General features: G+C 42.0%; 1 protein-coding gene across 9 annotated transcripts in view; it reads right to left on the bottom strand.

Moving 5' to 3' along the window:
* MAP7D2 (MAP7 domain containing 2) overlaps positions 1-22,066 on the bottom strand; it is a 51,571-nt gene extending 29,505 nt beyond the window's left edge. For 3 of the 9 annotated variants that reach the window (XM_081859070.1, XM_081859074.1, XM_081859075.1), the window contains exon 1: positions 21,668-22,063. In XM_081859070.1, coding sequence (XP_081715196.1) covers positions 21,668-21,719 — 52 coding nt within the window. In that variant the 5' untranslated portion in view covers positions 21,720-22,063. Of the gene's footprint in view, positions 1-21,667 lie in introns of all 9 variants that reach the window. The other 6 variants (XM_081859077.1, XM_081859073.1, XM_081859076.1 and 3 more) reach the window with 4 other exon arrangements.
* Positions 22,067-23,302: the final 1,236 nt, after the last annotated feature.

Below are 23,302 nucleotides of genomic sequence, written 5' to 3'. Positions count from 1 at the left end.
ACAGACAGAAAATTGTACCCATAATATCATTTATATAAACATACTGTTGATTGCAAATTGTTCTTCCATAATCCTTGGGTTATTGAATATTATAAACAATGAAGGAATCTTGGTGGAAACCCTACGTTTCTTGCATTTAGTAGTCTCAGGATGACCCCGTGTGGCCATAGCAGAGACTTGCACCTCATCATTTCCTTTGGGGCTGGACCAGAAATTCAACCAATGCAGTAATTTAGGAATCTGCTTTATTTTTACAGGGACAAATCACACGGAAATGTTTATAAGTGTGTCATCCAGAAGTATTACAACAATCAGCATACTAATCTACTCCAGGAAAAAAAAACACTGGTGCTTAATATTGGCATTGGGTGATATTATTTTTTTAACATAATCATAATTTAGCTACTGTAATACCAGTCTAAACAATTACATAAGGTTTAAACTTGCACTTTTTAAAGAATATTATCAACATAAGAAGAATCTGCTTGATCAGGGCAATGGCCCATCTAGTCCTGCATTCTCTTCTCACAGCGACCAGCCAGATGCCTGGTGGAAACTCATAAGCAGGACCTGTGCACAAGAGCACTCTTAGTGTGTGTGGGAGGGGAGCTGGGGGGATTCACATCTGGCAAGCAATGTGGCCCTTGGGTTTCAGATAGAACATGGGTAGACAAGTCTAGAAAGTCTGGGGCACAAATTTTCATGGCCCCCTAACATCTAAGGTGGCTTATTTACCAGAAGTCATGTACAGTGGTACCTTGGTTTGCATACGTCTTGGTTTGCATACATTTTGGATTACAAACACGTCAAACCCAGAAGTTGTGGTTCAAGGACCCGATCCCCGCAAAGTGGAATGAAAACAAAAGGACACGTGATATAAAGTTAATGGGCAAGAAAAGGCCACAACTTTATTGATTACAGCAAGTGAAAAGGTATTGGCTTAGGCATTGGATTACGTCAGCTGACTCCACCCACTCAGAGAGGGGTGGAGGGGTTTATTCACCAGTAGGTGGAGCCTGTTGATGCTAATCCAACTATAAGCTCTCCCCTGATGTCACCGAGGGTCGTGCCATGGCCTCCCGCCACGCAGGCATTGGACAGAATACACGACCGCCGGATTTCTTTAACGGAATACCCAAAATTGAAGGCTTAGGCGATGGTCACACCTAGCCCTTCGACACAGGTAAGCTGGCAGAAGGCACTCTCAGAAAACGCGGGGGAGGCACTGTTCAACACACACGCAGATCAGCGTGCACACACACACACACACACACACACACACAGTAGCAGACCCAAAGTCGCGCTGCCCGGCCGGCAGGGAGTTGCACGATCGCCAAAGGGTGTTGTGATCGCTCCGGCCCAAGCGAAGAGAAAATTAGGTGTATTTAAACCTAATATGCACAGACTAAGCCAACCTGCAGCGGGAGAACACGAACCCCCCTTTTCAGCCCCGAAGCAATATACTTCCCTGTCTTCAGTGAGCTCTGTGATGACCTCTTGACTTGCGACGGGTCGACAAAAAGTGAGGCCGGGAGGCTGGCACCGCAGCAATTTAGGCTGCTGTACACGCCCCCCCTTGAAGGCACCTGGTTGGGTGCCTGGCCGAGGGTGTGGGCTCCAGCCAGGTGAGTGGGAGACAGGGGGCAAACGCCCCCTGCTTGAAATGGAGTCCGGCTTCCGGCCACAACCACTCCTCTCTCTGGCAGGAGGAGAGTCTTTCGTGCCGCGGTTTGCAACCTTTTTGGGGATTACAACCCTTTTTGGGGGGGGGAGGCCCCACTGGCAAAAGCGTGCCTTGGGTTACAACCTGTTTTGGTTTACAAACAGATCATGGTTGTAAACCAAGGTACCACTGTATTCAATGTTAACTCTGAAAGTGTATCCTCGATTCTGACCGAACTAAGCCACCTTGAGCACAATATACATTAGGCTTAGTTCGGTCAGAATTGAGTATACATTTCCAGAATTAACACTAAATACTGTATTTTTCTGTGTATAACACGCTCCCGTGTATAAGATGACCCCTACTTTTAGGGACTCCAATTTAAGAAAATAGAGTGAGATGGCCCAGAGTTGTTCAGCTTTTGGGGAGGATTGCCCAGAGTTGTTGACCTTTTTTGGGAGGGGAATGCCAAATAACACTCACAAAACTCACTCAAACAGTCCAACTGCATACCTAGACGGGCAACAGCTATATATTTAAAGAACTTACTGCTGTTGATCTTAATGCTTTTAGCAATGTGCTCTTCAAATTTTTTAGTAGCATTCCTTACTGTCTGCTTACATTTTGGAGGAGGCCAAACTTTGTGTTCCTAGAGATGTTGTGAGGATAAAATGTGGTGGAATTGGGAGTGGAAGAAACAGGCATGCTACCTTGGGCTCCTAGGAGAAAGATGAAGGATAAATGTAATGAGTGAAAATATAAACTGCAGATTAGCAGAATCTGAAAATGGTCTGCTTAATGAACGAACAAATGGTGAAATCAAGCAAGATGATATTCTGAAACTTCAATTCATTTCAGGAGACCCTGTTAGGAGGTTAGGCTTCATGTATCTAAGAATACATACAAAACCCACTGTCAGATTTTGGATTATTCAATGTCATACTATATTAAGAACCAATTAAATCACTGTGGGTCACTAAGCTTTCAAATTTTAGAAGTTGTGTTAAACACAGAGCTATGACAGTCTGCTCTAGATTGTCAAGATATATATAAAACACTTTCAGCTGCTGAATAACTGCAACAAGACATAGGAGACTACTACAAGTGAAAAGACTGAGGAGAACCATTTTCTTTCAGTCACTAATTTACAAACTGCACAAGTCCAGAGTATATCAAATAAATGAATAGATGCATCTTTTTTTGCTTGCTTAACCAACATTACTCTTTTAGTACACTAATTCCATACAGAAGGATCATCATGTTTAAAATACTATGCAATATCCATACTATTTTATTCACCCGTACTGTGTGCCTGTTACCAGCTTGCTCAACTTTGCCTCGGTTTACACATGGGCTTGTTATGTCTAGGTTTGATAACTGTAATACACCTTACATGGGGCTGCCCTTGAAGACAGTTTAGATATTACAACTGGTGCTGAATGCAGCAGCCAGAACACTAGGTGTTTGGATCATGTAACACTTATTCTGTGCCATTTATGCTCGATGCCTATTTGTTTCTGGGCTCAATTTAGGGTGCTGCTTTTATCCTTTAACATTCTAAACCAATGCTGGGGAACCTTTGGTCCTTCAGAAGTTTCTGGACCACAGCTCCCATCATAACTAGCCACTGGCTGTGTTGGCTGGGACTGATGAGAACTGGAGTCCCAACAACATCTGAAGGGACAAAGGTCCCCCAGCTCTGTTCTGCAGGACCACGGGGAACATTTGGGATGACTAAGCATCAGCATTAGCTAACTAGAGATAATACATCTTCAAACTAAAGTTATTCTTGGAGAAATAAAGTGAAAGCTTTCATTCTCTTCCTCTCATAAGTATTTAGACTAGAGCAACACTATTACAGTGGTACCTCGGGTTACATACGCTTCAGGTTACATACGCTTCAGGTACAGACTCCGCTAACCCAGAAATAGTGCTTCAGGTTAAGAACTTTGCTTCAGGATGAGAACAGAAATTGTGCTCCAGTGGTGCAGCAGCAGCGGGAGGCTCCATTAGCTAAAGTGGTGCTTCAGGTTAAGAACAGTTTCAGGTTAAGTACGGACCTCTGGAACGAATTAAGTATTAACCCGAGGTACCACTGTAAAAATCTAAAACTTTATGCTCCACCTTCCTCTAGGCCAGGCTTCCTCAGCCTCGGCCCTCCAGATGTTTTGAGACTACAATTCCCATCATCTCTGACCACTGGTCCTGCTAGCTAGGGGTCATGGGAGTTGTAGGCCAAAAACATCTGGAGGGCCAAGTTGAGGAAGTGTGCTCTAGGCTTGGGGGAGAACACAAAGTTGTAGATTTAATATACAGTACAGTTGCTCCAAATATTTAAGACCTGTTGGCCATGCCTTGCCCGATGTGTCTTAAGCACTTAGCTTATTACACTCCAATAGTTCCTCTTGCACCATATATCCCCCTTTTCTCCCTGCTCTTCCCCACAGGCTGCATTTAAGCTCACTGTCAATACTAGAAGGAGGAATTAAATGTCAGTGAACTAGAATAAGTGAGAAACTGGAATTTTCTTCCACCAGGTTACTCCTAACCCTGATAAGGTGACAATTAAGTTTTGGGGTGACGGGGAGAAACATATTCAATTATGGGGCAGGGTGAAGCATAATAAATATATGGAAACTTAGGTAGAAGTACTTTGAATACTAGAGAGAATGGTCACATTAGAAATCCAAATACTTGGAGGCAAAGCCTTAGGAAATAAGAGTCATACTATCAATACTGAAGGTTGGCTGAACAGAACTAATGAGGAAGTCTTATTACACTAAGTGAGCTAAGAAGGACACAGTATAACATAATCATTCTGACCTTGGTATCATTAGCACACTAACAGAAAATTTAGTATTGAACACCCTTCTGTAACATTTGTGGAATAATTACAGTAAAGGTTTACATTAGGCAGAAATGAATGTAAATTTGTTATCCATCTCTCTCCTGCTTCTCCCTGGCAAATATTGTCAAGGAAGAGCCCACTATAAATGGCTTAAAGGTTACCACTATGGTCTATGTGTGTGTGTGCTACAGCCCAGCAGGAGTAAGACGCTATTAGTGGGGTGCAAGAAAGCTCCCTTTAGAAAAAGAAATTATTCTCCAACTGAGAACAAAAACAAGCAAAGACTTTAACAAAATAGATCCGTGCAGACAATAAGGGGAGCTAAAAATGAATGCAGGCAAGCTGGTAGTATTCTATACAACAGGTCCTCATATCTTACCTTCTTCTCAAGGGTTACCATGCAGTAGAGTAGTGAAATTTAATGTGACAGTTATTTAATTTGTTATTGTACTTTCAGTACACAAAGCTCTCCGGTTAGTTAACACAAAACATGTACCCCCCCCCCAAATATACAAAACACACACACACAAACACATATTAAAAAAGACAACACCAGCAAATAATACCAACCAAATAGTTTTGGAAACTGGGATAGGAAAGCTAGGAGCCCTGTGGCTCCTGGGACGTAGGTTGTGGGTGCCAAAACAAAATGCCTAGGCGCCATTATTATTACAGTGGTGCCCCGCAAGACGAACGCCTCGCAAGACGGAAAACCCGCTAGACGAAAGGGTTTTCCGTTTTGGAGGCACTTCGCAAAACGAATTTCCCTATGGGCTTGCTTCGCAAGACGAAAATGTCTTGCGAGTTCCTGTGGGTTCCCCCCCTTTCCCTAAGCCGCTAAGCCGCTTATCAGCTGATCCGCTGATAAGCCGCTTAACAGCTGATCGCTAAAAGCCGCTAAACCGCTAATAGCGCTAATCCGCTAAGCTGTCAATGGGCTTGCTTCGCAAGACGAAAAAACTGCTATACGAAGAGCCTCACGGAACGGATTAATTTCGTCTTGCGAGGCACCACTGTATTATTATTATTGCTGCCATGCTAGCAGACAAGGCAGCCCAGCAGCAATAATATATACACATACACACATGCTGCCAGGCTTATCAGGTGGTTTGCAGGGTAGCGCTGCAGTAAAGGACAGCAGCTATTGACTGATTGATTGATTGATTACTGCCAGGCAAATCCGGTGGTTTGCAGGGTAGTGTGGCAGCAACAGATGTGTGTCTTTTGCTGCTGCTGTGCTCAGCAGACAAGGCGACTGCAGCCAGGCAAATGGAGATGCCAAGGGTGGCATCCGGACATCTCCATCCAGTTGCAAAAGGCCGGCTGCCTGTTGCAAAATGTGACTGGTGCCTGGCTAATTTTGAATGCTGAGCAAATAAATACATAAACAGTGACTAAAAATACTAACAAACAAACAAACAAACAAACAAACAAACAAACAAACAAACAAACATACCTCCTGTCAGTTTAAGACTATAATTGTAAGTCACACTTACTAGGTCCACTGAACACACTGGGGTTTTTCTAAGAAAACATAGAACCATAGAATTGTATTCATAGGACTATGTGACGATTACTTACGTTTGGGGTTTCTACAATACTGAATTTCTGAAACTCCTTTGGTATATATTGTGCCAAGCTACTTATCCAACTACCACAAATATGCCAAAGCGCCATATTCAGAGGTCTGCACATCTTGACTGCCTGAAACCATCATCTTTGATGTTGCACAGCTTTGAAAGTGCTTCAGGTGTTTTCAAGATCCAGTAAAACTGCGGGGGGGGGGGGGGCGGGACCTCTGGCTTCCTCCTCAGCTCTCAGCTCAGAAGCAGTGGAGGGTGTTAGGACTGACTGTGCTGGATTTTTGAGAGCCTCATATTTCTACAGAATGGGGGTTTTCATCAGATTAGATTTAAAAAATGCTCTTGCCCATATTTGTAGATTCTGGTCCATTTGGGTACTATTATATCAAATGCAATGGTATTATTTTTGGCCACATGCGATAGCAGCAAAATAAAATTACACTGTGGGCAACTTACACTATGTTAACCCTGTTGATGAACATAATAACAGGCACAATGATTGTCATGGTAGAGATGGCAATTTGAGTGTACTTATTTTTCTGGAAATTCAAGATAAGTAATATGTGTTCACAGAAACTAAAAAAAAAAACCCTAAAGCAGTTATTAAATTTAACTGCAAGAGCTTTCAAATGCAGAGTTCGCAATGCTCTGTTCCATCTGTTGTGGCAAGCTACTCATTATGTGTTACTAGTTTTCAAACTTTCTCATTCTTGAATTTCCATAATATATGAACACAAAAAGCCAATACAATAGTCTTGCTACATCAGAGGATCATATAGCTTTAAGAATTAAAATATCCAATTGAAAAATCAATAAATGTACATTTTGACCAAGTCATGTATATTTTCTTGAAACTGTTAATAGAATGGAACATTCCATTTGTATTATTTAAATCTTCATTTTTATACACTGCAAGATAGTTACTAGTCCAAGATTTGCACCCAAAGAGTTATACAAAGTCAGACCTCTTATAACTCCTAATGAAACTGTGGTAAGAATCAAAAGCAATTTGCTGCAGGCTGGATCACACTAGCGAGAGTAAACTAGAGCTAAGCAAAGCAACAATAGAATGAGGGCTGTATAATATCTGAGTGCTAGAAATAGAAGATAACTTCATCATTCATTTCTATCATAGGAAAAGTTGTTTTTCACAGCACAGGTGGTACCTACAACTGTTTTCTGTGGACCAGTGATGCTAACTTTAACATCTGAATTCCCTCTTCTATCATTCCCATCTGTTAACTATAGGAAAATCAGAGTTGTTAATGCAATATATATTCTTTCATACATACTATTCTTTTTCTAAACTTGTATCTCACTCATGTGCCTAAAACCCAAAAGCAGCCTATAACAGGCTGGTCTGATATGGCCAAATCACCACTACCTCAACAAATCACCACTACCTCAACTATGTTTTTAGTGAAAATTTCTCTACAAGGAAATCATTCCATCTCAGAATTGCAATGAAGTAAGAAAAACCACAGTTTTCCCTACACCAATTAAAATAAGGGGTAAGGGGTTCCGGCTGTATGCTGAGACCATTCCAATTCCTGGATTCAGCAAGTGTTAAAATCTAAACAAAGATAGAAAATTCTTGGAATAACCAGGCTAGCTTCCTGGTGAAGAAATGGCCTAAGTATGAGTCGCTAAGGAGTTGTCATGTCTGCTTGTTGCCAGCCACGTATACTGCAGCATGATAACAGTCTTACATGGCCCTTTGTCCTCACCACATAACCATTTTCACAAAATTTCTAGCTATTGGACCAGTCTTCTGCCTATTTACAAGGCAAAACCAGGAAGCTTCCATTATTAAAGCCCACATCCTTAATGGGTGCTGAAAACAGATTTACAAAACTTGATACTTGAGTAATTAAATTATCTGTTTCGGATGATTAGCTAAACACATCTCTTTGAATTCTGCTGATTATATTAATCTGCAAAGGTTTAGGTATATTTTTTACTGCAGTTCTATATTATCTTTTAACACAAATGTTCCCAAAGCAGTTTATATACAATTCGGGAGTACATTACGTGTACAAAGTTATAAAATATTTTGAACAACACACACGGAAAAGCACACATTTCCAGTTAAATCCCAGATGTCTGGAAAAACGTGTTTTTGCTTTTCTCTAAAACAAGACCAAGGAAGAACACAGATATGCTGAAGGACTGTAATCCATAGTTTCAGAGCCACCACCGAAAAGGCTTTGATCCTTCTGGCACAGGGATAGAGAACCTATGGCCTAGCAGATGTTATTGGACTGCAGGTTCTCCACCCTTGTTCTAGCATGTCATCTCAGCTCCCAGAAAGAGCTGAGAATGGTCAGTAGATTTTAGAATGAGGGTGTGAGGAAGAGACAAGAGGCATGCTTCAACACAATCATGATGCAGGCCATTTGAACTCTAAAGGCTATAAACAGCACTTTCAGAAAAACTTACAAGACGAGCAATGGAGATGTTTCGGAATTCTGCAACATGTTCAAGTCTGATCATAAAAAGCAGTAGATTTCTGTACCAGCTGAAGCTTCCAGGCCATTCTCAAAAGAACGACCCACATAAGAGTACATTGCCCAATCTGGAGGTCACCAGGTCATGAATGACACCAGCAAGGTTCTTGACAATTTTCATGTCATGATATATAACTTCCATGATGAAGACACTAGAAAAGTGCTGCCTTGTGAGAAATTTTCCAAAAGGTGAGTTACAAAAGTATTTATTTAATAAATTGCACATTCTGCAGAATGCAGAATCAATATCAATACTTGTTGACATTACAACAACTATTGGTGATTAAAATGAGAGAGGGTCCCCCCCCCCCAATATCCTTTATATCCATATTACTCTGAACAGGAGTGGCTAAATGGCAAAAACCCGCTAAAATGCTTGATTCATGGTTCTGCACTTCAGACTTGGAAAACCAGATGCATCCGACAATGAAGATCTCTTCACAGATAGAGGTGTTTTTTTCCTTACAAAAAGCAAACAAAGCTCTAATTAAAACCATGGCTGTTTAGTTACCCTCAATAATGCTGTGCTACAGAACAAACCACTGTATTGCTTTCAAAAACACACTTTCAAGCTCATAATCTGCTGGCACAGCATTTACTCAGCAATGCTGAATTGACATCTCTTACAGGGTGCAAGATAAGGACTAACCTTGAGAAGACTTCAGAGACTAATGGAAGGCCAAATGTACTTAACTGATGCTTGTAAATAAATATAAATAAATGAAACATATCACAACATGGGCAGTGTGTTTTAGAATCTTGTTTTGAAATTTAAGACTTCTATTTCAATCACCATGAAAAAGTGTCTCTGAAGTACCGTAAGTGTTACCCAAACACCCTCCTTGGCAATTTAATATACAGTGGTACCTCGGGTTACATACGCTTCAGGTTACATACGCTTCAGGCTACAGACTCCGCTAACCCAGAAATAGTACCTCGGGTTAAGAACTTTGCTTCAGGATGAGAACAGAAATCGCGTCCCGGCGGCAGCAGCAGGAGGCCCTATTAGCGAAAGTGGTGCTTCAGGTTAAGAACAGTTTCAGGTTAAGTACGGACCTCCGGAACGAATTATGTACTTAACCCGAGGTACCACTGTACCATCAATGACAAAAAAACAACAACCAAGCTGATACAAACAGTTAAGGGCATATTCAACATAGGGTTTTATTTACTTTTTACTGTATCCTCTACTAAAATAATTATTCAGCTTGGCATGTATACTGATGCACTACTAATATGTAAAGATAAACAGCTGAGTTTGGACTAGAACAATGTGTCAGGTTCTTACTCAATATCATTTTCCTTTTTTATATAACCAAGTACTAACCAACACCCACATTTATTAGTTCAGGCGTCATCATACATTACTAAATAAAGCAATACTCTTTCTCCCTCACTTCTTGCTATATAATTAGTGAGAAACAAGTCACCCATTTCTTTGATGTTGTTGCTTTGTTATTTTAAACATGTGAACTGAACCCAACTGAAAGTTTATGAAGCGCTAACTCTGTTACAACAATCTGTAAGAAATTATGACTTTTAAATACAAATTCACACCAAAAAAATCAAAGTGTATGAACAGGTAGCAGTTAAAATACAACCTTGCTTGAACACTTTTGATTAAAATTTGTTTTATTAATTGGCTGATTATTTTCTTAGCAGGATTTCCCAAAATGTTCATTAGCCATCATAAAATACGTGCAAGGTGAGCTTCAGAGGTGCTCTGAGGATGGCATTCTCATTCTTCCATATCTACAGCAGGGCAGTCCACCTTCTCAGACCAAGTGGTCCGCAAGAGTACTTTGACATAGAACCAGCTGCTGAATTAAATTTCCATATTGCAAATTAAAGTGTCCGCAATATAGTTAGTATTATTTAATACAGTGCTACCTCGAGTTACATACGCTTCAGGTTACAGACTCCGCTAACCCAGAAATATTACCTCAGGTTAAGAACTTTGCTTCAGGATAAGAACAGAAATCGTGCTCTGGCGGCGCAGCGGCAGCAGGAGGCCCCATTAGCGGAAGTGGTGCTTCAGGTTAAGAACAGTTTCAGGTTAAGATCGGACCTCCAGAACAAATTAAGTACGTAACCAGAGGTACCACTGTATATTCAATTAGTATGTTTAATTGAATATCTATAATAAAATGAATATATTTACTATATTCACTTAGTAAAGAAAATTGACACATACAGATGTATGTGCTTTCGTTAACAATGCTGCCCAAACAGGTGCTGCTCAGCTTCTCTGCCAGGTTAGTGGGACAGTGAGTGAGCAATGGGCTGCTGCGGCAAAGGGTGCAATGGAGGTGGCTCTAGAGAAGCCATACTGCCAATGTCACCAGTGGGTGACCAAACTAGCATGGCACGGACTCCATCTCTCGGAGCCAGCTGTGCAGGTACCCTGCAAGGACACTACAGAACAGCATGGCCTGCAGCCCACCCCTTGTCCACTAAGGGTCACCCAAAAAGCCCTTACAGGCCACATGCGGCCAGCATGTAGGAGGACCACCCTGATCTTGCACCTGTCTTCCTCCAAGGTATTCAGTACATTAAAGGATGACCACTTTTGATTTATTTGAGGTTCATGTACCTTGCAGGACCCAACCACTGTTAAAGGGAACAATCTATATGGCTTGGCAACCATAGTTAATGGTTGGCTATGAATGTGCTGAGCTCATCTGCTCCACTACTTCCCACAAACACCCGGGAAAAACAAACCACTATATCTGGCTTAGTTGTGTGTCTGAATGAGGGATCATGTTTCACTCCAGACAAACTACAACTGGGGAGCCAAGAACAAAACCTGGTTTCCTATGGTTTACTTGGCGTGAAACAGCCATGATCCCCAGCTCTGACACAATGCTAAGTCAGGGATGGTGGTTTGTTTCTCTGGTGCATTAATGCGGATAAGCAAGGAAGGTGAGATCAGCATGTTCACAGTAAACCATTAAGTATGGTTTATTGTGGTACACTATGCAGATAAGACCAGTGTGACTTGGGAATGCTTCTTTAAATCATATATTCTTCCACCAAAACCCTAATTCACAGAGGCAAGAACTGCAAACTTGTGAGGTCTTCCTTTGGGGCAGCCCTTGCTACTGGAGCAGGGTGAATATAGTGATTCAATTTCTAGTGGCAAGCCAGCAGTCCTTAGGCATTTTAAGCTAGCTGTTTTATTATGAAATGCAGGTAGAGCGGTATACTCAATGCTCCACGTGCCAGCCTCCTTCTCTGCCCCAAGTCTCAAACAGAGATTAGAACCACTCATTAAACTATCAACAGCATAACTGCAAACGTGACTAGATGTCAAACCAAGACAAAAAACAGAATAAAAAACAAAACAACCTGGATAATCCAACATGTAAAAACACTGACAAATATTTCTGATGTGTTACAGGGCATATAATGTCACCTTTGAAGTATGCAATCACATAAGGTATACATAAGGTATATAAAACCCTTGCTTCTATTTGACAAATTGTTCAAACTCACTGAATCAGATAGCTATCCATGTATGTTGGACAACTTCCCCCTTTAAAAATCTGCTGAAAGCACCTTTAGCAGGCAGCATCTTATTTCAGAATCAAGAACTTATTTTCTTGCTGATGTAATTTTGTTTTGTTTTGCCTCTTTGATACACTCAGATCACTATGATTTTTATAATATACTTACCATGAGAAAAGGACAAGTGCACTACAGGGAAACTCCCCATTTGCGCATGATTGGCATGTGTCTGACTAAGGATATGCAAGTCATTTTCAGCACCCCAAAGGGGCGGGGGGTGGAGTCAGAACCGGATAGGTTTCTGCACATCCCACTGATGCGCACAGTGCCTCAGAACGCAACCCCCGCGTAAACGGGGATTGCCTGTGTACTAAATTAAAAACATCCAAGAGTTACCATTTACTTGTATTGCAGTAGCTGTGGTAGGATTAGCAGTCTTGCCCTTTGGAACTTTTTTTTAAAAAAACTTGAAACAAAAAGTTGACTTTTTATAGAGGTCAATTCCCCTTGGGTATTTCTGTCGAAGAACTAAGCTTCCATCAGAGTTATTCAAATTCAGTGTCTGCATAGTAGGTACTTTGCTACAGGCACTCCTTCCACATCAAGCTTCAATTAAGCCTTCATTAAAAGCAATGATTTCACCTCATGTAACTCCCTACTTTCCCTTTGATGAGAAGCCTTGTGGCAGAATGACTGCACGAGCCTGAACCTTCCTTCACAGTTTGTCAGTTAAATTTCTGGCAATTTTACAAACTTGCTTTTATAACAACTGAACAAATTCATCCTGTGAAAAAGGAGACAGATGATCTAAAGGAGTAGCCTTGACCATCACATGCTGTGGTAGATGTTCTACTGCGGCACACACAAAAACTCTTGTGGCACCTTAAATACTAGTAAATATATTGTGGCTTAAGTTTTCATGAGCCAGAACCCTCTTCACCAGCTGAAAACTGTGGTCAGCTTGGTGTTATATACCCCTTGAGTAAAAGGAGAATACAGTGGTACCTCTAGTTACGAACTTAATTCGTTCCGGAGGTCCGTTCTTACCAGAAACTGTTCTTAACTAGAGGTGTGCTTTCGCGAATGGGGCCTCTTGCTGCTGCTGCGCTGCCAGCACACAATTTCCATTCTCATCCTGGGGCAAAGTTATCAACTCGAGGTAACTCTTCCAGGTTAGCGGAGTTTGTAACCTGAAGCGTTTGTAACCTGAGGCGTTTGTCGCTCGAGGTACCACTGTAAAACTTGTTTAAACAAAGCAACGTTTAAAATTTCAAGTGACGGAAGAGAGGATGTGTAAGTATGCACATGTAAGTAGTTACATTTTATAGTATGTATTTATTACATTATCATTTTCTAACATTATCAGCTGCTTTGGGCATGTATTGCCATGAATGAATTTCAATGCTATTTTACATGGTGTTAATTTATTGCATGCACTGTACAGTGCTACCTCAGGATGCGAACGGGATCCATTCCGGAGCCCCATTCGCATCCTGAAGCGTACGCAACCCGCAACTGCGCATGCGTGGATCATGATTCGCCACTTCCACGCATGCCGTCATTTTGACCATCTGCACATGCGCAAGCAGCGAAACTCGGAAGTAACACGTTCCGTTACTTCCGGGTCGCCGCGGAGCGCAACCCGAAAGCACTCAACCTGAAGCAACTTCAACCGAGGGGAATGACTGTACTTTTATTGCACATTTCTTCTGTAGTAATATGTATTAATGTTGGGATAAAAAGCAGATTATTAATAAATGATACCATGGAAAATGAGGATAACACATGTCACTGTACCTCGCCAAGAATGTGCGTTCATTTGTTGTATTTTCAAATAAGAGAAACTAGATAATCCGTTCTTATCCATGGATCTTTCTACGTCCAGAATCACAAGCTATGTAAATAACTGAATATTTTAATACTAAGGAGCAATGGGAATGAGAGAGACATGATCTACCAACATTAACATGCATGTCTTCTGCAAAGAGTACCAACAGAATGTTTTCAAGCCTATGCTACTTCAGGAAAAATTGTGATGTCACGTGCAAGCTACCAGTTCAAACAGCAATTAAATTATCAAGTATTAAGTTTCAGCCAGTCCCAAATGGCAAACATTGAGAGTGGCTTTAGAAACAGGAGCTAACAAAACGTTAATAAAAAGCTGAAACAGAGACACAGACTTAAAACTCTTATAACCTAACCAATAACTTATACACGGACTATGAACCATATGGTGTAGATATTACTGCAAATTTATTATGCTATTTTTGTGATATACAAATGAGATAAGAAGACTTGGTCTATTTATTTGTATTATGTATTAGTCCTATGATCCTTGTTTATAAAACCCAGTTAGAAAAACCTCTTATAACCTAGATAATCTAGGTTGCCTACATCGTCCATAGGTCCTTATGCTTCTACAGTGGTACCTCTGGTTGCGAACGGGATCTATTCCGGAGTCCCGTTCGCAACATGAGCAGAACGCAACCTGCGTCTGCACGTGCCGCATCTGCGCATTACGTCATTTTGCGCATCTGCGCATGAGGCGAAACTCAGAAGTAACGCTTTCCGGTACTTTCGGGTTGCTGAAGGACACAACCTGAAAAAACGTATCATGAAGCAAACGCAACATGAGGTATGACTGTATATAGAACTGTAGATTCTACCTTCTTCAGAATATTTATATGATCATCATCAATTTGAGTTATTAACTTCCATTCATCATAAGGTCCCAGAGTTGTTGGCATCTGTTTGTCTCAAGAGACAATGGAGTGTGCCTATGGGCTGAAATCAAATGGCTGTGTTAGCAGAACCGAAGTGATTTCCTTTGGGCACAAGCCTGGGTAGCGAGTACGGAAATCCTGGTCTTCCTAGACGATAAGACTTCCCTCCTGGCCTCGCCGGTGTGGTCCAAAGGAAAACAGAGCAATACGTTTGGCAACAACTTGGCAGCAGGAGTTGCTGGAAGGAGGCGTATAAGGCGCCATCCAACTGTCTTAGGGACTCCACTCTGGATTTGTGTAAGGTGTTTAACAGAACTTAACTGCTCACTAGGCAAAAGAAAAGAAGCCAAAGGTATTGGTGGCCAGACAGTGTAAAGATCCTGATGTTCCCTTTGTAGCTATTCAGCCCAAGGAAGGTCAACTTCAAACAAAATACTGTAATGTGACCGAGTTGCCCATATGAACAGTTTTTATCAGTGCAACATAGTAGACGGTACAGGCCAGCTTTTAACCCGTATCTTCTTGCCTTAAAATGCTGCAAGTGCATTTTCCTTGGAACTAATCATGCATTGGCACAGCTGTTAGATAAATTCACTGGAGCATGTGGGAGTTTGCCTGGAATTCTAATGTCCAATCTTTTTTCCTTTTTCCTTTTTTTAATTTAAAAACATTCAGGGCTTTTAAAAATTTCTCCTGGAAAAAAAGAGTCCTCTATCTATCTATCTATCTATCTATCTATCTATCTATCTATCCATATTAGTGCTACGTGCTCCTGTTAATGTCCAGCACTAGTGTGAAAAAGCTCCTTATGATGCAGGAGCAGGTCTCCTTGATAAACCCAACTGCACCCTTACTAGGAGAGATGTATTTTAAAAAGAAAAGTGGAAAACCTTTACAGGAAACAGTTAAGGTTACTAACAAATTTTCAAGGTCTAAAGGGAAAAACCAAACTTGCTACACAGCCTATGGGAAGGTAGTCCCAATGGGCATTCCTTGAATTTTCTGTGTTTCACCAGCAAACAACCTTCTTTTTAAAGGAGGAAGATTCTGCTCCACGTTACAAATTGCAGCCGTGATCAAATGGATTGTTTCAGCTCCAAATCAAATTGATTTTGTTATGATGAATAGAAGAAGGCAGTTGCCGAGCCGGAATTGATTACCACTCATCAGTTGGGCTCCTCAGAAGAACTGTATACGTTTGAAATCAATATAATACATACGAAGGGAAGCAGGAGTCAGTTAGTTCTGGCAGGTTGAAACTATATCCTTGGTGGCTTTCCAGCTCTGATATGGCACAGACAATATTGCTGTATTATAATCTTGACTCATACCAATATTAGCATTTAGAGTTAATTAGTATAAAGAATTGCATGTCCTCTCTCTTTCAAAGTATATATTCTAACATTTCAGAAGCAATGTATAGAATACGTCCTAAACACAATTGTAGTTGTTTTTCAAAAAAGACTCTGCATTTGAGAGCAATTCTTTCACAGTACGGTGAAACATAATGATCAGCTAGTTTTGAAAATGATATGTAAATATTATTACACATGGGCATCTAAAACCATGCATGTTAGTGACAGCCCCCCTGCATAATGAAAAGCTTCAATTACCATCTCACACTAACAAAATTGCATACTCCTGGCAAAATACAAGTGACAGGAAAAGGTGGGGAGAAGCCTAGCAACCACTTACAGCTATAGCAAGGCTCTAAAGTTTGCAAATGTCATTACATTAATTGAAAATATGGCAAAACCTGAGATGAAATACAACACCCCATCAAAGTTAGAAAAAGAAGTTCTCATTAATGAGAACAATATGGAATGAATGTCTACTATTCAAAGAGAAAAAGCCACAATTCCACTGGCCATGGTCAAGTCCTTGAGCTGCACCAGAAGGAGTATTCTGAATCCCAGCCAAGTTATTTATTTTTTTAAGTGTGCGTGCACACACACATATATCAGTGATACTCACCTGAATTCATACCTGACTGAATGAGGCTTGCCTACTTTTTCAGCAAAGCTTTTGCTAACCATCCTAACATCAGAGAACCTGGCTGCCTCCTCTTTGAATTTGACTCTAGTCCCATCCCTATTTGTCCATTCTCTACATTTGCCCCATCCTGTATCATTGTTATTTATTCCATTTATATACCACCCATCATCCATCTTACAATAGACCAAAAACCTAACTATACACACAAGCCAATTGAACAATAGTATAACATACTAAAACTGGAACAATTACCAAATCACGGTAGCCAATACAGCTGTGATAAAAACATAGTCTTAATGGACTGCAATTCCTCTAAGAGTCATATCACAATGTTCTACACAGCTCCTGACCTACTTTATAATGTTAATAATTTTTAAAATCGTAGGAGTGACGCATACCCTAAAGTGCCATTTACAAGTAATTCTCTCACATAGTAAAAGGACTGTACTATTTCATTAACATTCCCAAACATTTCTGTAACGTAAATATTCCATTGAAGACAAAAGTTTTGCTTTTTCAATTTGTTCCATACTAAATATTAAAGAAATGGTTTTTTTACAGTGCAACCCTTTAATACACACTGAATGGATGAAAAAATGTGTGATGTGTATTCCCTACATAAACAGGCTTGTATTATATAAAAATGTTAAGTTTGGTAAATTGCTCAGTAACCTATAAAACCACCTTCAAGGGAAGCTCTAACTCCTTAAACCTGTATAGTGTTAGTGAATTCAGCTGAGCTATCCAGTGAAGAAGTCAGTGAGTAGCTGAGGAAGGTACACACACACATTCAGCTATGACAAAGAAATCTGGTCATACTTCCTAATATATTACAGGGGCTGGGGGTCTCTCGCAACGATATAAAAATGGAAGCATGCTTTCTTTCAGGCAATGCATTAGTGCTGATCAACTACACAGGTTAGCATTTTAATAATGTACTGTAATTCTTTATTTCAAATACAGATGAGCTGAGCAACTTTGCTGAACATCTTTCATACTGATGAGCCTGCATTACCAGCTGAATGTTGTATTCAGTAGGGAATTCCCACAAGCTGATCTGCAAATCACACTGAACTGAATGAAATCGAGAACCCTAAGGCTGAATCCTATGCACAAAGACCCTGCCGAACACCGTGAAACTTTCGTCTGAGTAATCATGCATAAGATTGCACTCTTAATTTTCAGTAAGATTTCTGACTTTACGTTTGCTTCTGACAAAGCCAGAATTCATAGTAAAGCGAATAATGCAACCAAGAAGCATGGCTTTGTATACGACTACTGCTTGTATTTTCCACAGAACATGTGAAATAGGAATCTCAGAGTAACAGATTAAATAAAAAATTGTGGTTTGTGTTCCTAAAATAGCTCATACAACACAAATGTACCTGTCTAAAAGTTCACCGTAAGCCTGGATTTACAGGGTGGACAAGGAGAGACACACACCATGCGCTTCAGGCTGTTGTATTTAATGGCTACTTGTGAAAATAATAGTTTACAGTGAAATGGTGTGCCTAACTAACTCAACTAAGGCTGGATCCAAAGGTCAGCTTTTAAACCCAAACGTCTCTACTTTTTCAATTTATCCAATGCTACAGGCATATATATAATATATATTTTGGTTTTTCCTCAGCTCATAGGCTAAGCAGTGCTCAGAGGATGAAGGAACATAGGAACAAATAGATTTGTTGGAATCTGTTTATAGAAAATAAAATATGAATGACACAAAATATCTCTGTGACTTCCTCTTCAGAGAGATGCTGAACTACTTTTCTTTAAACAATATTTTGGTCAATTGATAGTACAGTGGTTAGATTTTGCTTATTGTATTGTTGTTGGTTAGTCATTTAGTCGTGTCCGACTCTTTGTGACCCCATGGACCAGAGCACGCCAGGCACTCCTGTCTTCCACTGCCTCCTGCAGTTTGGTCAAACTCATGCTGGTAGCTTTGAGAACACTGTCCAACCATCTCGTCCTCTGTCGTCCCCTTCTCCTTGTGCCCTCAATCTTTCCCAACATCAGGGTCTTTTCCAGGGAGTCTTCTCATGAGGTGCATTGGAGTACTGGAACCTCAGCTTCAGGATCTGTCCTTCCAGTGAGCACTCAGGGCTGATTTCCTTAATAATTGATAGGTTTGATCTTCTTGCAGTCCATGGGACTCTCAAGAGTCTCCTCCAGCACCACAATTCAAAAGCATCAATTCTTCAGCGATCAGCCTTCTTTATGGTCCAGCTCTCACTTCCATACATCACTACTGGGAAAACCATAGCTTTAACTATACGGACCTTTGTTGGCAAGGTGATGTGTCTGCTTTTTAAGATGCTGTCTGTTTGTCATTGCTTTTCTCCCAAGAAGCAGGCGTCTTTTAATTTCGTGACTGCTGTCACCATCTGCAGTGATCAGAAAGTAAAATCTCTCACTGCCTCCATTTCTTCCCCTTCTATTTGCCAGGAGGACCTAGTGGCCATGATCTTAGTTTTTTTTTTTAAGTTGAGCTTCAGACCATATTTTGTGCTCTCCTCTTTCACCCTCATTAAAAGGTTCTTTAATTCCTCCTCACTTTCTGCCCTCAAGGTTGGCTTACTGTATAGGGTAGGGTTTTTAAAGTCAAGAACTTGAACACACATATACATTTGAAGGTGATAGGGCTTTTGCTGCCATCTTTAACTAACTGGTTTACTGTGCAATGGGCTTGAAATGAAGGAAATGAATTTAAAGTAAAACTGACTATTCTGGAATTTGTATTTGATACCCATAATGAATCAATGTAGGTCACTACCTACAAAAGCTTGTGTCACAAGAAGTCACGAAAATGCTATCACACTACTGTAGCACTGAAACTTTCCTAAAACTTGCATGAAGCTAGTCATCATTTAGGGCAGTGTTTCCCAACCTGTGGGTCATGACCCACAAATGGGTCACAAAGCCAGTGCAAGTGGGTCACAGACACAGGTAAACCCAAAATAATTGCTTTTAATCCTAAACAAGCATGATGAATACTACTTACAACTGTGTCTCTTACAACTTGCAACCAAACATTGCAAGTGTGCGAGTCTTACATTCTAACATTTGGGAACTGCTGGCTGGGGGCAGATGCGGTGATAGTTCACGAGATAAATAAAGGGAGTTTGTTTGAGTGACTATTACAGGAATATCTTCAAAGCAGATTGTTAGTGTTCTTAAAAAGTTATTCGGTTTTGTTGTGGGAATTTAAGTTCTCTAAACATTTCAACAAATTTCAATTAATAGGGGTGCATTGTGTAAATTTTAAATTTTATGCCTCAAGCAATGGTGATAAAATAGGTAATCTTATAATTAAAATGCCCCAAAGTAACTGTCACCAAAGACACAAAGTCCAAAATTCTTGTGATAATAAATTGACGGATTGCCATACTAAGGAAATTTGGACTTGTGGGTCTCCCATAGAGAGTCACATTCAAAACCTAGGTAAGCAGTTAAGTCTGGTCAGTGCCTGGATGGGTTCCTGCCTAGAAGCCACATGGACACCAGGCCACCTTGAATTCCACAATAGAAGAAAGTGAGATATAAATGTAATAATACAAGATCCATCTGAGAATTTAAGAAACCAAAGTGGAGCACCATTTTGCTGGGCAGCCTTCTGAGCTGTAGCGACTGCCTGATGAAAACTTAACTGATTGAAAAGATTAGACTTCTTATTACCAGCTTTTACAGGACTATCTGCTAAATTCAAAGCATGCTAGATCTTTGAAGAGGTAGCCAAGTTTTAGAAAGGAGCCTGTTATTTATTTGTTTGTTTGTTTTGTTTCTCTGCCCACACAGGACAGTCCAAAGCATTGGTGGAACTGGCTTGTGTCCCAAGTCCCCTGGTTAAAAACAGAACCTCAAGTATCCAGCAAAACGCTCCATGATTGTGTAATTTGTCTCTTGTGCTTGGATCCGCCTCGCAGCACCGATCCAACAGGTTTAAACGACATAAAGAGACATGTAAAGACGCCACACAAAAAAAGCATTATTTTGGAATCAAAATATGCACCTCTGCATATTTAACCAAGTAACATTAGCCTCGCAGGAGACATTACCATTTTACGCTCCCCTTTCCAGTGAACACCAACGACAGCCTTGTTTTACAACCAAGGAGACCATACACCATTAAAGCACTAAAAGCTTTCGTCGGCTGGTAAAAGAGAATACAAAAGCCCTAACAGCACAGCGATCCTTTCCTGTCGTTTTACTGCCCGCCTCGTGTTTCCTATGACAGCGAGTCAGCAAAGGAGCGTTATTGATGCCTGGCTAAAGAAGACCCACCGCCCAAACGTTGATTTTCGTCTAGTTTCTCCCTCCGAGTTGATGTGCTATCCTTGACCTTCCCCAATTACCAGCAACAGAGCTCTCCTGCTAACCCCCCACCTACATCTTCCAGGCCATCCTCTTCCTCGCCTCGAGTGAGGCCTCCCATCATCCTTACAATGGCCTCGCCAGTACAATCCCCCCCTCCCCACCTCCAAGGCTTGGTTCTGGCGCCTTCCCGGCTTCGGCTATGCTACGATTCCCAGCGCGCCCGCTTGCCAAATGTCACCGCGCACACACCCACCCCTTGCAAATAAATCACGCTGCCACACGGAGACTGGCGGCGGCCGCGGCAACACCACGTTGCAGCATGGAGGGCAAGGAGCACGGAAGGGCACCTGCCCGGCCCCCTCGCAGCTTTCACCCGCCCTCCACTGAGGTGGGTGGCTGGGTGTACAAGGAGGGGAACGCAGAAAAGAGTCTTCTCTGCAAAGTAAAAAAGAAAAAAGCAAGCCAAGCACCTTCCCACAAACCACACCTCCCGGGTCACACACAAACACACTCTTATGTCCTACCTGACGCCCGTGGGTACGAGGGAGACGTCCGCGTTGGCCCCGGCTCCGCCATCTTCCTCCTCCTCCTCCGGCGCGCTAGCTGCGGTTTACTTTCTTCCGCGGCTGGGCACGGGAGCTGGAGAGAATAATGCTTTGCCGCACAGGCGCACTGCCCGCTTCGGCACGACACCTGACGCTGCCTTGTGGCGCTGGGGAGGCGGGAAAAGGCGAAGGAGTGCCGGGGCTGAGGAGAGAGGCGGGAAGGGCCGCTTGCTGCTCGCTACGACGGCTGTGTGGAAAAAATAAAGCGGGGCGACCACGCCGCTCCCGGCGCCTCCCAGGTGCTCGTTGCCTCTTTCTCGCTCGCGCTCTGGCGAACGTGTGGCAACCTGCTCTCGCGCTCCCTTCACGTTCCCCTATTCCTCCTTTCCCCGCCCGGGGCGAGCAGGCAGCCGCGCCTGTTCCACGGGCTCGTCGAGGTTGCGCCCAAGGAAAGCCGCGCGCGCGCGCGCGCCCCTCCCCAACCCTAGGAGATGGAGCTGCTGCTCCTCCTGGGACCAGGCAAGCGCGTTTAACGCCCAGGGTGGCCGCGCAGGGAGGGAGGGAGGCGCAGCTTCTTCCCTGCGGGCTAGTGGGCTGTTTCCTTGAAGGGCCGCCGCGCAACCTGGGCTTGAAGAAGCACGTGCCTTCTTTCCGCTCAATGGGAAGTTTAAAACAAAACAGGCAGGGGAGGAGAGATGGGAAGCGGCGCGTCCTAAGCCAGGAGACGTGTTGGGGCAGAAGCGCTTCCCTCTCTGGTTTTGAGTCTTCCAAAAAACAACAACAAGGTTTATTGTGCTTCGCACGTAATTATGGTTAGTTATTATGGCACTGCCCACAAGCTTTCCTTCTGAATAACTGAGTTTTGGTAGGATTTTCCCCAAGCCACGAACTATACAAGGCATAGTGAATCCCAGGTGTACACAGTGGGAACATTTCCTGAGGATAGTCTTACATGTCTGACCTCGGAGAAGCATCCCATTGCCAGCTGCCTTTTCCTGTTGACTCAGAACTGAGGCTGCAAATTTTAACCATGTCTACTCAGAAGTCCCATCGGATTCAATAGGCTTTGCTCCCTCGTAAGTGGGTGAGGACTGAGTCTCTGCGAACAAGGAGGAGAGGATCTCATCCACTTTGGTTAACGTGCCAACACCAGGGGAAACATAGCTATGAACTATCTGCAGGCAGGAGCCAAACAAAGGGAAGGAATCGGAGCCCAGAAAGCACAAGTAGCTCCTTTCCGCAATGCCTCTCTTGCCAAAAAACCCTCCCCACGCCACAAAAGGCAGTCACCTCGTGCCAGAAAAACTAATTGCTGGATTTACTTGAAAGGCAGCACGAGAAATTACCTCACTGCATTTTAAGCCAGTAATGTGTACATACCGTAAGATTTTGGAGCAAAAGCCCATTCCTTAATGTTAACTAACCCTATGTATAACTGGAATGATGACAATCCTACCTTACCTTTCCGCCTCATTTTCCTCCTCTTCTGTTTTCACTTGTGTTTTAAATTGTAACCCTCTTGTACTAGAGTGTGACCTCTCATTCTTTATTAAATGCCATATACTGTACATGGATGGCACTTGACTTAATACTAAAACACATTGCACAGCTTTG

Source organism: Podarcis erhardii, assembly GCF_964252035.2.
Source record: "Podarcis erhardii genome assembly, chromosome: 4".
NCBI classification, from domain to species: Eukaryota; Metazoa; Chordata; class Lepidosauria; order Squamata; family Lacertidae; genus Podarcis; species Podarcis erhardii.
This window is presented reverse-complemented; position numbering and strand designations above follow the sequence as displayed.